The following is a 14,709-nucleotide window of genomic DNA, read 5'->3' as shown; positions in this document are numbered from 1 at the left end:
CCTATGACAACACTGATGGGTAATAAATAGTGTCCCTATGATAACACTGATGGGTAATAAAGAGTGTCCCTATGATAACACTGATGGGGAATAGAGTGTCCCTATGATAACACTGATGGGGAATAGAGTGTCCCTATGATAACACTGATGGGGAATAGAGTGTCCCTATGATAACACTGATGGGGAATAAAGAGTGTCCCTATGATAACACTGATGGGTAATAAATAGTGTCCCTATGATAACACTGATGGGGAATAGAGTGTCCCTATGATAACACTGATGGGGAATAAAGAGTGTCCCTATGATAACACTGATGGGGAATAGAGTGTCCCTATGATAACACTAATGGGGAATAGAGTGTCCCTATGATAACACTAATGGGGAATAGAGTGTCCCTATGACAACACTGATGGGTAATAAATAGTGTCCCTATGATAACACTGATGGGGAATAGAGTGTCCCTATGATAACACTGATGGGGAATAAATAGTGTCCCTATGATAACACTGATGGGGAATAGAGTATCCCTATGATAACACTGATGGGGAATAAATAGTGTCCCTATGATAACACTAATGGGGAATAGAGTGTCCCTATGACAACACTGATGGGTAATAAATAGTGTCCCTATGATAACACTGATGGGGAATAGAGTGTCCCTATGATAACACTGATGGGAATAAATAGTGTCCCTATGATAACACTGATGGGGAATAGAGTGTCCCTATGATAACACTGATGGGGAATAAATAGTGTCCCTATGATAACACTAATGGGGAATAGAGTGTCCCTATGATAACACTGATGAGGAATAAAGAGTGTCCCTATGATAACACTGATGGGGAATAAAGAGTGTCCCTATGATAACACTGATGGGGAATAGAGTGTCCCTATGATAACACTGATGGGGAATAAAGAGTGTCCCTATGATAACACTGATGAGACATAGAGTGTCCCTATGATAACACTGATGGGGAATAGAGTGTCCCTATGATAACACTGATGGGGAATAAAAAGCGTCCCTATGATAACACTGATGAGACATAGAGTGTCCCTATGATAACACTGATGGGGAATAAAGAGTGTCCCTATGATAACACTGATGGGGAATAAAGAGTGTCCCTATGATAACACTGATGAGACATAGAGTGTCCCTATGATAACACTGATGGGGAATAGAGTGTCCCTATGATAACACTGATGGGGAATAAAAAGCGTCCCTATGATAACACTGATGAGACATAGTGTCCCTATGATAACACTGATGGGGAATAAAGAGTGTCCCTATGATAACACTGATGGGGAATAAAGAGTGTCCCTATGATAACACTGATGGGGAATAGAGTGTCCCTATGATAACACTGATGGGGAATAGAGTGTCCCTATGATAACACTGATGGGGAATAGAGTGTCCCTATGATAACACTGATGGGGAATATAGTGTCCCTATGATAACACTGATGGGGAATAGAGTGTCCCTATGATAACACTGATGGGGAATAAAGAGTGTCCCTATGATAACACTGATGGGGAATAAAGAGTGTCCCTATGATAACACTGATGGGGAATAAAGAGTGTCCCTATGATAACACTGATGGGTAATAAATAGTGTCCCTATGATAACACTGATGGGGAATAGAGTGTCCCTATGATAACACTGATGGGGAATAAAAAGTGTCCCTATGATAACACTGATGGGGAATAGAGTGTCCCTACGATAACACTGATGGGGGAATAGAGTGTCCCTATGATAACACTGATGGGGAATAAAGAGTGTCCCTATGACAACACTGATGGGTAATAAATAGTGTCCCTATGATAACACTGATGGGGAATAAAGAGTGTCCCTATGATAACACTGATGGGGAATAGAGTGTCCCTATGATAACACTGATGGGGAATAGAGTGTCCCTATGATAACACTGATGGGGAATAAATAGTGTCCCTATGATAACACTGATGGGGAATAAAGAGTGTCCCTATGATAACACTGATGGGGAATAAAGAGTGTCCCTATGATAACACTGATGGGGAATAAAGAGTGTCCCTATGATAACACTGATGGGGGAATAGAGTGTCCCTATGATAACACTGATGGGGGAATAGAGTGTCCCTATGATAACACTGATGGGGGAATAGAGTGTCCCTATGATAACACTGATGGGGAATAGAGTGTCCCTATGATAACACTGATGGGGAATAAAGAGTGTTCCTATGATAACACTGATGGGGAATAGAGTGTCCCTATGATAACACTGATGGGGAATAAAGAGTGTCCCTATGATAACACTGATGGGGGAATAGAGTGTTCCTATGATAACACTGATGGGGAATAGAGTGTCCCTATGATAACATTGATGGGTAATAGAGTGTCCCTATGATAACACTGATGGGGGAATAGAGTGTCCCTATGATAACACTGATGTGGAATAGAGTGTCCCTATGATAACACTGATGGGGGAATAGAGTGTCCCTATGATAACACTGATGTGGAATAGAGTGTCCCTATGATAACACTGATGGGGAATAGAGTGTCCCTATGATAACACTGATGGGGAATAAAGAGTGTTCCTATGATAACACTGATGGGGAATAGAGTGTCCCTATGATAACACTGATGGGGAATAAAGAGTGTCCCTATGATAACACTGATGGGGGAATAGAGTGTCCCTATGATAACACTGATGGGTAATAAATAGTGTCCCTATGATAACACTGATGGGGAATAGAGTGTCCCTATGATAACACTGATGGGGAATAAAAAGTGTCCCTATGATAACACTGATGGGGGAATAGAGTGTTCCTATGATAACACTGATGGGGAATAGAGTGTCCCTATGATAACATTGATGGGTAATAGAGTGTCCCTATGATAACACTGATGGGGGAATAGAGTGTCCCTATGATAACACTGATGTGGAATAGAGTGTCCCTATGATAACACTGATGGGGGAATAGAGTGTCCCTATGATAACACTGATGGGGAATAAAGAGTGTCCCTATGATAACACTGATGGGGAATAAAGAGTGTCCCTATGATAACACTGATGGGGAATAAAGAGTGTCCCTATGATAACACTGATGGGGAATAAAGAGTGTCCCTATGATAACACTGATGGGGAAAAAAGAGTGTCCCTATGATAACACTGATGGGGAATAAAGAGTGTTCCTATGATAACACTGATGGGGGAATAGAGTATCCCTATGATAACACTGATGGGGAATAAAGAGTGTCCCTATGATAACACTGATGGGGAATAAAGAGTGTCCCTATGATAACACTGATGGGGAATAAAGAGTGTCCCTATGATAAAACATAGCATTTTCACTAGATATGGTGGCATTGTGTGCTGGGACCATCCTGTAGTCAGTATATACCGTATACAGTATATAACAATTTGTCATCTGATCCCATCTCTAGTTGTTCGGCTGAGAACGGACAGTGTCGCTGTAGAAACAACATGGTGGGCCGCCAGTGCAACCTGGTAAAGTCCGGTTATTATCGGATCGACCTGGACCACTACACCTATGAGGCTGAAGCAGCTCTGCTGAGACAGGTAAGAGATCTCTGTGGACCTGCTGGGAGTTGTAGTCTCACACACTCAATGACTCTGCTCCCTCTTCCCTCCATAGGGCTGCTCAGTGTCGGAGCGTGAGCTTCCCGTGGGCCGCCCGGCTACGTGGACGGGTCCAGGATTTGCCCTGGTTCCTGAGGGCGGCGTGCTGGAGTTTCAGATCAGTAATATTCCATACTCTATGGAGTACGAGGCAGTCATCCGGTATGAGCCAAAGGTAATATATTCCTATGAGGGGTTATTGTACTCACTAGATCACCAGGGCATTGCTACCCCCGTCCCCTATAGCCGTGGACAATACCACTATATGCCATTAGATAGTGGCATGGGACACCCCTATAGATAAACCCCATGTCATTCAGAACAGCCCCCTAGCCATCAGGGCCTCTATACAACTTCAGGACCCCTATAGACACACCCTATGTAATCCCCTAGGACAGCAGAGTCCATATGTAATTTCACCACACCCTTTAGACACATTTCATGTTATTTTTGGAACCTCCCGGGCCCCCAAGGGCAACAGGGCCGAATTGTAACTTCTGCTCTTCTCAGATATACTAAATGTAATTTCAGATGGGTCCTCTAGCCCCCAGGACCTATATGCATTATTTGCATAGGTGCCCCTGACAGCCAATATGGCTTAAATGCAACCTCTGCCCCCCTATAGATACACTACATGTGATTTCAGACGGCCCCCCTACCCTCTAGGACCCTCTCAGAGGTATCCCCCTAGGATACCATGGCCCAGTTTGGATGCTGTAGTTGTGTATGGTCGGCCTGGCATGGAAGGCTCTCATTGTACCACTCTTTATTGATGTACGGGCAGCTTCCTGAGAGGTGGCAGCAGGTGAAGATATCCATCATTAGACCCGGGCCTATCCCATCCAGCAGCCCCTGCGGCAACACCATCCCCTCAGATGACCTGATGACAACGTCTCTTCCCACCACCACCAGGTGAGTGAGCAGCAGGCTGTGGGCAGAAAAACATGGCCGCCTTATTCCACAAACAACAGCGGCCATGTTGTGCCTGATACTGAAGCTGAATGAAGGCGAATGGCATCAGAAGCCATCGATTTCTTATGCTGCTACAACCCTTCTAAGGGAATGCGGACAGTCACCTAAAGGCCAGACCCATATCCCAAAATTGAGACCCCAAAACAGAACTCTATGGGGGGAGATTTATCAAAAGTGTCTGAGGTAAAACTGTTCTAATTGGCCATGAAAACCAATCAGAGCTCAGCTTTCATTTTATAATCAGCTGTGGGAAAATGAAAGCTGAGCTCTGATTGGTTGCCATGGACAACTAGAACAGGTTTCTTCTCTGATAAATCACTTCTGATAAAGTTTGCTCCTATGTCAATATCAGTCCCTGGACCAGACCATATCTCAATATCAGACTCAAAATCAGACCTCTATAGCAATATCAGACCCCAGACCCATATCTAAATATCCAACCCAAGACCAGACCTCTATATTAACAACAGACCCCCAAATAACTATGAGACCCCAGACCAGACTCCTATACTAATATTCTGATATTAATATCAGACCCCTAAATTCAACGGTGATCGGACCCCACCGATCTAGTACGTGGTCCTTTTACACAATAGGTTAGTTCTCTTTTGGTTATTATTTCTCTCTCAGATCCGCTGTTTTGCCTCAGCCCATTTGCCTGGAGCGGGGGGTCAGTTACACCATTCGCCTGGAATTCACCAGATACAGCTCCCGGGAGAGAGTACAAGGAGCCAATATACTCATCGATTCTGTGAGTAACATACACATAAAGGCGGAGCATGCAGATGCTAATGGGGACCCTGGAGAAACCTGATTGGTCCTTGGCCAGGAATCCCCTCCCCTGAGGAGCAGTAAAGGGTATAATTTGGCAGATACCACCAGGCCCTTTCTGAGCGGCTCCATAATTGGGGCACATTTTTTGTCTCTTCTGTAGGGCCCCCATTCTTCTGCCTAGGTCACCGGGTCAGTAGTTTTTATACTTTTCTGCCCGCAGTTGGTTCTCGTTCCACGTTACTCCTCCCTGGAGATGTTTATCGGGGGAGACCCGGCCTCTATTCAACGTAAGGATGCTTTTGAGCGATTCCGCTGCCATAGTAGCAGCGGCAGTGTCCTAAAACCACCGACCAATGAAGTGTGCTCCAAACTGGTCACCAGTATGTCTGCCATTCTTCATGACGGAGCCCTGGGTGAGTAAACTTGCTATTGCAACTAGCGCCCCCTAATGCTGAAAAATGACTAAAGATAGATGAAATAATCAAATACAGCGCCACACCATTCCACAGGTTGTGCGTGGTATTGCAGTTCACTCCAATCACTTCAATGGAGCTGAGCTGCAATACCAGACACAACCCATGGACAGGAGTGGCGCTATTTCTCAGTCTTGACTTCTAATACTTATCTTCTCCAGCATGCAACTGTGACCCTCAAGGATCGCTGAGTTCAGAGTGTGACCCCAATGGGGGACAATGTCGCTGTAAGCCAAATGTCATTGGACGTCGCTGTGACCGATGCGCCCCAGGGACCTATGGATTTGGACCAAGCGGCTGCAAAAGTAAACACGCATAGTTTAATCAGCGCCAGCGTACGTGTTTTGTGTGTTATATAACGTCTTTATGGTATCCCGCAGGCTGTGACTGCAATCTGGAGGGCGCCAGCCACAACTTCTGTGATCAGTATAACGGGCAGTGCCCTTGTCGGACCGGCGCCTATGGGTCCAAGTGTGACCGATGCCAACCAGGGCACTGGGGCTTCCCGAACTGCAGGAAATGCCTGTGCAATGGCCATTCTGAGGAGTGTGACCAGAAGACGGGGGCCTGTCTGAACTGCCGGGACAGCACTGCAGGGGACCGATGCGAGAGGTGACCATACCCCTTGTAAAAATACTTTGGCGCCACACCTATCTACAGGTTGTGTCTGGTATTGCGTCTCCACCAAATTGAAATGAATGTGATGGCATTGCAATACCACACTCAACCTAAGGACAAGTGTGGCGCTGTTATAAGAAGACAGCTATGTTTTTCTAATCCTGGACAATCCCTTAAAGGAGCTAATTTATCTTTTTTAGGTGTTTAGCTGGATTCTTCGGTAATCCTGTGCTAGGGTCGGGTGACCACTGTCGCCCCTGTCCTTGTCCTGAAGGTCCCAATAGCGGGAGGCACTTTGCGGTGTCCTGTCATCAGGACCCTCGATCACGGCAGGTCATCTGTAACTGTAACCAAGGCTACACAGGTGAGTGTCCCCATCCAGGGCAGGTGTGACTGGCCCCCGGGGGTCTCGGGACTGGCTATAGGTGAGGTGCACTAATTTGATATCAGTTCCGGTAAACTAATACCCCCCTTGTGTGTTCTATGGGATGCATCATCTGTGAATGTCTGGTGCAGTATTTTTTTTATCATTTTTTTTCTCAGGACTGGTAAAGAGGTCAGGAGGGGCCGGGCGTGAGTAGATGGCTTCCCTGCCTTGTCACCCACCCCTATGCATGGCTTCCCTTCACTCCTGCTGGTGGTCTCCGCTACAAGCACCACCTCATGGATCAGGCACCAGCATCAGTTCAGATTTAACATTATAGTCAGCTAAAGGAAACCCGTCAGCAGGTGTGACCATGCAGACTGCGACCAGTGTTAAGTATTGTCCCTGGAAAGATGTGTCATCACCTTTGTGTATGATGTTAGTAGCAGCAGGACTGTGATATACAGATTAAATATAGATTTTAATTCCAGGCATATCCTTACACTGCTGTGCTCTGTACTCTCTGCAACCAGTGTTAGGTACTGTCCCTGGAGAGATGGGTTATCATAACTCTGTGTTAAGTAGCAGCAGGACTTTGAAATATAGATTTATTTTCCTGTATTATACCTTCTCCGTGTGTACTGTTGGCGGATCCTCACACTGCTGCGCTCTTAAAGCCACGCCTCACTGAGTAACTACCGTAGTATTTAACTAAAAACCTGCTACAAGTTTTACTTACAGAGGATTGGCTCAATGCAGAGAACTCAGACTACAACAGTGTGAGTACACAGCCCCTGTAGAGTAGTTTAATGCAGAGTACTTAGAGCACAGCAGTGTGAGGACACACCTAATGCTGAAACTACAATCATGGAATATAAATCCATATTTCACAGTCCTGCTGCTACTAACAACACACTAAAGGTATAATTACACTTCTCACCAGGGACAATAATTCTGCAGGGTCAGAACTGATTCCCTTTACTAGCCCATACAATCTACGATGCCTACCTACTACGAGGTCCAAAGACAAAATTGCTATAAAGGGGATTTTAACCCTGTGAAGCACCGGCTTGATATAACACATTCTGCTTCTTCATCTGGACTTGTCAGTCACTCCTAATTGTGATCATTATGAAGTAACTGCTGTACTAAGGCTTCAGTCACACCTCGCACTTACTCAGTCACTGCAGTTTTGCCTCAAGATGTGGAAAGTGTCCTAAAATACTACGGATGACTGCACTCAGCTATTCCTTACAACCCTCTCTATACACCTGAACACCCAGCACGGCTGAGTGTGCATGTGTTCTGGAGAAAAGAATGAGTCACCTGTGGCACAACTTCCTTAAAGGGATCCTGAGCCCAGCGACAATAGGAATCTAACTGTCCGATATAACAATCGTCCCCAAATATATTGTTACATCACATTTGGCTGAACGATATGCACTACTGGCACAGATCACCTTTGGCTGTGATTTACACGTATTTCACCCAGCGTAATTCTCCAGCTGGATCCTAAGACCTCTGCTACCTAAACAATACGGAAATTATCTTATCCCTAGGATCCAAACGCTGCCTGATAAGGCCCATATGCAGACAGGTCCCATGGACCATAAGAGGTACATAAGGGCAGGGACCGAGGACTAAAATCATTGCTCTCAAGATTTGTATACTGTGCTCTGTATGGCATCATCAGCTGGGGGAAACATTAATAGCCAGCAGTGGTCAGCATGGGCGCTCTGACCTCTCTGTGACTACACCCCCCCCCATACACAGCGAGCTGCCATGTCCTGTGTCCTGACACCTTTCTATCATAGCCAGCAGTGGTCAGGGGTCAGCATGGGCGCTCTGACCCCTCTGTGACTACACCCCCCATACACAGCGAGCTGCCATGTCCTGTGTGTCCTGACACCTTTCTATCATAGCCAGCAGTGGTCAGGGGTCAGCATGGGCGCTCTAAACCCTCTGTGACTACATCCCCCATACACAGCGAGCTGCCATGTCCTGTGTCCTGACACCTTTCTATCATAGCCAGCAGTGGTCAGCATGGGCGCTCTGAGCGATCTGTGACTACACCCCCCATACACAGTGACCACCATGTCCTGTGTGTCCTGACATCTTTCTATCATAGCCAGCAGTGGTCAGGGGTCAGCATGGGCGCTCTAACCCCTCTGTGACTACACCCCCCACACACAGCGAGCTGCCATGTCCTGTGTATCCTGACACCTTTCTATCATAGCCAGCAGTGGTCAAGGGTCAGCATGGGCGCTCTGAGCGATCTGTGCCTACACCCCCCATACACAGCGAGCTGCCATGTCCTGTGTGTCCTGACACCTTTCTATCATAGCCAGCAGTGGTCAGGGGTCAGCATGGGGGCTCTGACCCCTCTGTGACTACACCCCCCATACACAGCGAGCTGCCATGTCCTGTGTGTCCTGACACCTTTCTATCATAGCCAGCAGTGGTCAGGGGTCAGCATGGGCGCTCTGACCCCTCTGTGACTACACCCCCCATACACAACGAGCTGCCATGTCCTGTGTGTCCTGACACCTTTCTATCATAGCCAGCAGTGGTCAGGGGTCAGCTTGGGCGCTCTGACGGCTCAGTGACTACACCCCCCATACACAGCGAGCTGCCATGTCCTGTGTGTCCTGACACCTTTCTATCATAGCCAGCAGTGGTCAGGGGTCAGCATGGGCGCTCTGACCCCTCTGTGACTATACCCCCCATACACAGCGAGCTGCCATGCCCTGTGTGTCCTGACACCTTTCTATCATAGCCAGCAGTGGTCAGGGGTCAGCATGGGCACTCTGACCGCTCTGTGACTACACCCCCCATACACAGCGAGCTGCCATGTCCTGTGTGTCCTGACACCTTTCTATCATAGCCAGCAGTGGTCAGGGGTCAGCATGGGCGCTCTGACCCTTCTGTGACTACATCCCCCCATACACAGCGAGCTGCCATGTCCTGTGTGTCCTGACACCTTTCTATCATAGCCAGCAGTGGTCAGGGGTCAGCATGGGCGCTCTGACCCTTCTGTGACTACATCCCCCCATACACAGCGAGCTGCCATGTCCTGTGTGTCCTGACACCTTTCTATCATAGCCAGCAGTGGTCAGGGGTCAGCATGGGTGCTCTGACCCCTCTGTGACTACACCCTCCATACACAGCGAGCTGCCATGTCCTGTGTGTCCTGACACCTTTCTATCATAGCCAGCAGTGGTCAGGGGTCAGCATGGGTGCTCTGACCCCTCTGACTACACCCCCCATACACAGCGAGCTGCCATGTCCTGTGTGTCCTGACACCTTTCTATCATAGCCAGCAGTGGTCAGGGGTCAGCATGGGTGCTCTGACCCCTCTGTGACTACACCCCCCATACACAGCGAGCTGCCATGTCCTGTGTGTCCTGACACCTTTCTATCATAGCCAGCAGTGGTCCGGGGTCAGCATGGGCACTCTGACCGCTCTGTGACTACACCCCCCATACACAGCGAGCTGCCATGTCCTGTGTGTCCTGACACCTTTCTATCATAGCCAGCAGTGGTCAGGGGTCAGCAGGGGCACTCTGACCGCTCTGTGACTACACCCCCCATACACAGCGAGCTGCCATGTCCTGTGTGTCCTGACACCTTTCTATCATAGCCAGCAGTGGTCAGGGGTCAGCATGGGCACTCTGACCGCTCTGTGACTACACCCCCCATACACAGCGAGCTGCCATGTCCTGTGTGTCCTGACACCTTTCTATCATAGCCAGCAGTGGTCAGGGGTCAGCAGGGGCACTCTGACCGCTCTGTGACTACACACCCCATACACAGCGACCACCATGTCCTGTGTGTCCTGACACCTTTCTATCATAGCCAGCAGTGGTCAGGGGTCAGCATGGGCGCTCTGACCCCTCTGTGACTACACCCCTCCCCCATACACAGCGAGCTGCCATGTCCTGTGTGTCCTGACACCTTTCTATCATAGCCAGCAGTGGTCAGGGGTCAGCATGGGTGCTCTGACCCCTCTGTGACTACACCCCCCATACACAGCGAGCTGCCATGTTCTGTGTGTCCTGACACCTTTCTATCATAGCCAGCAGTGGTCAGGGGTCAGCATGGGTGCTCTGACCCCTTTGTAACTACACCCCCATACACAGCGAGCTGCCATGTCCTGTGTGTCCTGACACCTTTCTATCATAGCCAGCAGTGGTCAGGGGTCAGCATGGGCGCTCTGACCCCTCTGTGACTACACCCCCCATACACAGGGAGCTGCCATGTCCTGTGTGTCCTGACACCTTTCTATCATAGCCAGCAGTGGTCAGGGGTCAGCATGGGCGCTCTGACCACTCTGTGACTACACCCCCCATACACAGGGAGCTGCCATGTCCTGTGTGTCCTGACACCTTTCTATCATAGCCAGCAGTGGTCAGGGGTCAGCATGGGCGCTCTGACCGATCTGTGACTATACCCCCCATACACAGCGAGCTGCCATGTCCTGACACCTTTCTATCATAGCCAGCAGTGGTCAGGGGTCAGCATGGGTGCTCTGACCCCTCTGTGACTACACCCCCCATACACAGCGAGCTGCCATGTCCTGTGTGTCCTGACACCTTTCTATCATAGCCAGCAGTGGTCAGGGGTCAGCATGGGCGCTCTGACCCCTCTATGACTACACCCCCCATACACAGCGAGCTGCCATGTCCTGTGTGTCCTGATACCTTTCTATCATAGCCAGCAGTGGTCAGGGGTCAGCATGGGCGCTCTGACCCCTTTGTGACTACACCCCCCATACACAGCGATCTGCCATGTCCTGTGTGTCCTGACACCTTTCTATCATAGCCAGCAGTGGTCAGGGGTCAGCATGGGCGCTCTGACCCCTCTGTGACTACTCCCCCATACACAGCGAGCTGCCATGTCCTGTGTGTCCTGACACCTTTCTATCATAGCCAGCAGTGGTCAGGGGTCAGCATGGGCGCTCTGATCTCTCTGTGACTACACCACCCATACACAGCGAGCTGCCATGTCCTGTGTGTCCTGACATCTTTCTATCATAGCCAGCAGTGGTCAGGGGTCAGCATGGGCGCTCTGACCTCTCTGTGACTACACCACCCATACACAGCGAGCTGCCATGTCCTGTGTGTCCTGACACCTTTCTATCATAGCCAGCAGTGGTCAGGGGTCAGCATGGGCGCTCTGACCCCTCTGTGACTACACCCCCCATACACAGCGAGCTGCCATGTCCTGTGTGTCCTGACACCTTTCTATCATAGCCAGCAGTGGTCAGGGGTCAGCATGGGCGCTCTGACCCCTCTGTGACTACACCCCCCATACACAGCGAGCTGCCATGTCCTGTGTGTCCTGACACCTTTCTATCATAGCCAGCAGTGGTCAGGGGTCAGCATAGGTGCTCTGACCCCTCTGTGACTACACCCCCCATACACAGCGAGCTGCCATGTCCTGTGTGTCCTGACACCTTTCTATCATAGCCAGCAGTGGTCAGGGGTCAGCATGGGCGCTCTGACCCCTCTGTGACTACACCCCCCATACACAGCGAGCTGCCATGTCCTGTGTGTCCTGACACCTTTCTATCATAGCCAGCAGTGGTCAGGGGTCAGCATGGGCGCTCTGACCCCTCTGTGACTACACCCCCTATACACAGCGAGCTGCCATGTCCTGTGTGTCCTGACACCTTTCTATCATAGCCAGCAGTGGTCAGGGGTCAGCATGGGTGCTCTGACCCCTCTGTGACTACACCCCCCATACACAGCGAGCTACCATGTTCTGTGTGTCCTGACACCTTTCTATCATAGCCAGCAGTGGTCAGGGGTCAGCATGGGCGCTCTGACCCCTCTGTGACTACACCCCCCATACACAGCGAGCTGCCATGTCCTGTGTGTCCTGACACCTCTCTATCATAGCCAGCAGTGGTCAGGGGTCAGCATGGGCGCTCTGACCCCTCTGTGACTACATGCCCCATACACAGCGAGCTGCCATGTCCTGTGTGTCCTGACACATCTCTATCATAGCCAGCAGTGGTCAGGGGTCAGCAGGGGCACTCTGACCTCTCTGTGACTACACCCCCCCATACACAGTGAGCTGCCATGTCCTGTGTGTCCTGACACCTTTCTATCATAGCCAGCAGTGGTCAGGGGTCAGCATGGGCGCTCTGACCCCTCTGTAACTACAACCCCCATACACAGCGAGCTGCCATGTCCTGTGTGTCCTGACACCTTTCTATCATAGCCAGCAGTGGTCAGGGGTCAGCATGGGCGCTCTGACCCCTCAGTGACTACACCCCCATACACAAGAATCTGCCATCTCCTGACACCTATCATAGCTGAGCTGAGCTGCCACCATAGAAATGTTGTCTTACAGACACGCTATCTTCAATGTATACATATTTTTTTGGGATAGAAGTAAAAAAAAACAAATCTTCCGGTCTATAATTCTTAGTCGGGTTTATGGAGGCAGAACGTCGCGTTAGAAATGGGCACCTGCAAAAGCAATAGATGGTGCCATATTGCGATATCTGGGATATTTCAGTGTTTTTGTATAAATTTAACCCTTGCCGTGTCCTGTCAGTAAAAGAAGCTCTTCTCCAGGGTCTCGATGTGATGAGTGCTCTCCTGGTTTCTACGGGAATCCCTTCCAGTTTGGGGGACGCTGCCTCCCCTGCCAGTGCAACAACAACATCGATATGACCGACATCGGGTCCTGTGACCGCCGCACCGGACTGTGCCTCAAGTGCAAGTATAACACAGAGGGGAGGTTCTGCGAGCAGTGCCGGAGCGGATATTATGGTGACGCCTCGAATCGCAACTGTAGAAGTGAGTAACTAAGTATCTATGGAATATAATTACTGAAAGTGTTAAAAAAAAGTAATCGCAGGAAAAATCTGATAATTTGTCTGGTTAATCTAAATGCAGTTCATTTTTCTAAAACAAAGTTTCAAATCCCCGGCATGGATATAACAACACAATTGGGTTCTGCAGGCAGCCACCACCAGAGGGAGCTCAGGAGTATAAGGAAAACTGTCAGCAGTTATGACTATGGAGACTGTATCCAGTATGAGGTATTGTCCCTGGAGAGATGTGTAATCATACCTTTGTGTATGTTGTTAGTAGAAGCAGGGCTGTGACATATGCATTAATATTTAGATTAAAATTCTCCAAGTAATATACGGGTGTTGTCACAAAGCTGTGCTCTCTGCATTAGAGTACTGCTCTGCACCTGTGATTAAACTACAGCAGTCACTCACTGCAGAGAGAAGTTCTGGAAAGCACAGCAGTGTGAGGACCCGCCCCCTGCGCACTTGGAAAAGCTACAATCCTATTTCACAGTCCTGCTGCTACTGACAAAACACACAACGGTCTGATTACACATCTCACCAGAGACAATACCTAACACTGTCTGCGTTTTTTCTTGCACCACAGCTGACTGTTCATTTCTTTAATGTATATAGAGTTATCATTGAGTCCAAGCTATTATCAGTCTGCAATCAGCTCCTGAGCTCCCCCTAGTGGTGGCTATAGACAGAGAGAATTGCACTGGAAAACAATAGTGGAGGATTTGAATAGGCTTTGTATGAGTTACATAATCTGCTGACATAAATTATGATGTATTTTAAAACCCAAACTGTTCTTTCCGTTACCTGTTGCAGAGTGCGTATGTAATAACCTGGGGACGGTCCGCAGCCAGTGCACCTCCAGGGATGAGTGCATGTGCGACAGAACAAGTGGGCAGTGCCAGTGTCTTCCTAACGTCAAGGGTCAAAGCTGTGACCGTTGCAGCCCCAACTTTTGGAACTTGGCAAGTGGGAAGGGCTGCGTCCCCTGCAACTGTGACCCCCACCACTCCTTCAGCTTGAGTTGTAATGAGGTGAGTCAAACAGCGGTGTACCTGTGCCAAA

General features: G+C 49.0%; 1 protein-coding gene across 5 annotated transcripts in view; it reads left to right on the top strand.

Annotated features, from left to right (window-relative positions):
- Window positions 1-14,709, top strand: part of LAMB2 (laminin subunit beta 2) — a 70,766-nt gene that overhangs the window by 45,644 nt on the left and 10,413 nt on the right. For 3 of the 5 annotated variants that reach the window (XM_072128831.1, XM_072128833.1, XM_072128832.1), the window contains exons 14-25: window positions 3,422-3,557; window positions 3,634-3,792; window positions 4,402-4,529; window positions 5,220-5,340; window positions 5,584-5,776; window positions 5,998-6,141; window positions 6,217-6,448; window positions 6,655-6,818; window positions 6,998-7,027; window positions 8,378-8,434; window positions 13,403-13,627; window positions 14,461-14,678. In XM_072128831.1, the coding sequence (XP_071984932.1) occupies window positions 3,422-3,557; window positions 3,634-3,792; window positions 4,402-4,529; window positions 5,220-5,340; window positions 5,584-5,776; window positions 5,998-6,141; window positions 6,217-6,448; window positions 6,655-6,818; window positions 6,998-7,027; window positions 8,378-8,434; window positions 13,403-13,627; window positions 14,461-14,678 (1,807 nt within the window). The remainder of the gene's footprint in view (window positions 1-3,421; window positions 3,558-3,633; window positions 3,793-4,401; window positions 4,530-5,219; window positions 5,341-5,583; window positions 5,777-5,997; window positions 6,142-6,216; window positions 6,449-6,654; window positions 6,819-6,997; window positions 7,028-8,377; window positions 8,435-13,402; window positions 13,628-14,460; window positions 14,679-14,709) is intronic. The other 2 variants (XM_072128834.1, XM_072128835.1) reach the window with 2 other exon arrangements.

The sequence above is a fragment of the Engystomops pustulosus genome, chromosome 10 (genome assembly GCF_040894005.1).
Source record: "Engystomops pustulosus chromosome 10, aEngPut4.maternal, whole genome shotgun sequence".
In the NCBI taxonomy this organism is placed as follows: Eukaryota; Metazoa; Chordata; class Amphibia; order Anura; family Leptodactylidae; genus Engystomops; species Engystomops pustulosus.
The sequence above is the reverse complement of the archived record's forward strand: the minus strand, read 5'-3'. Positions and strand labels throughout refer to the sequence as shown.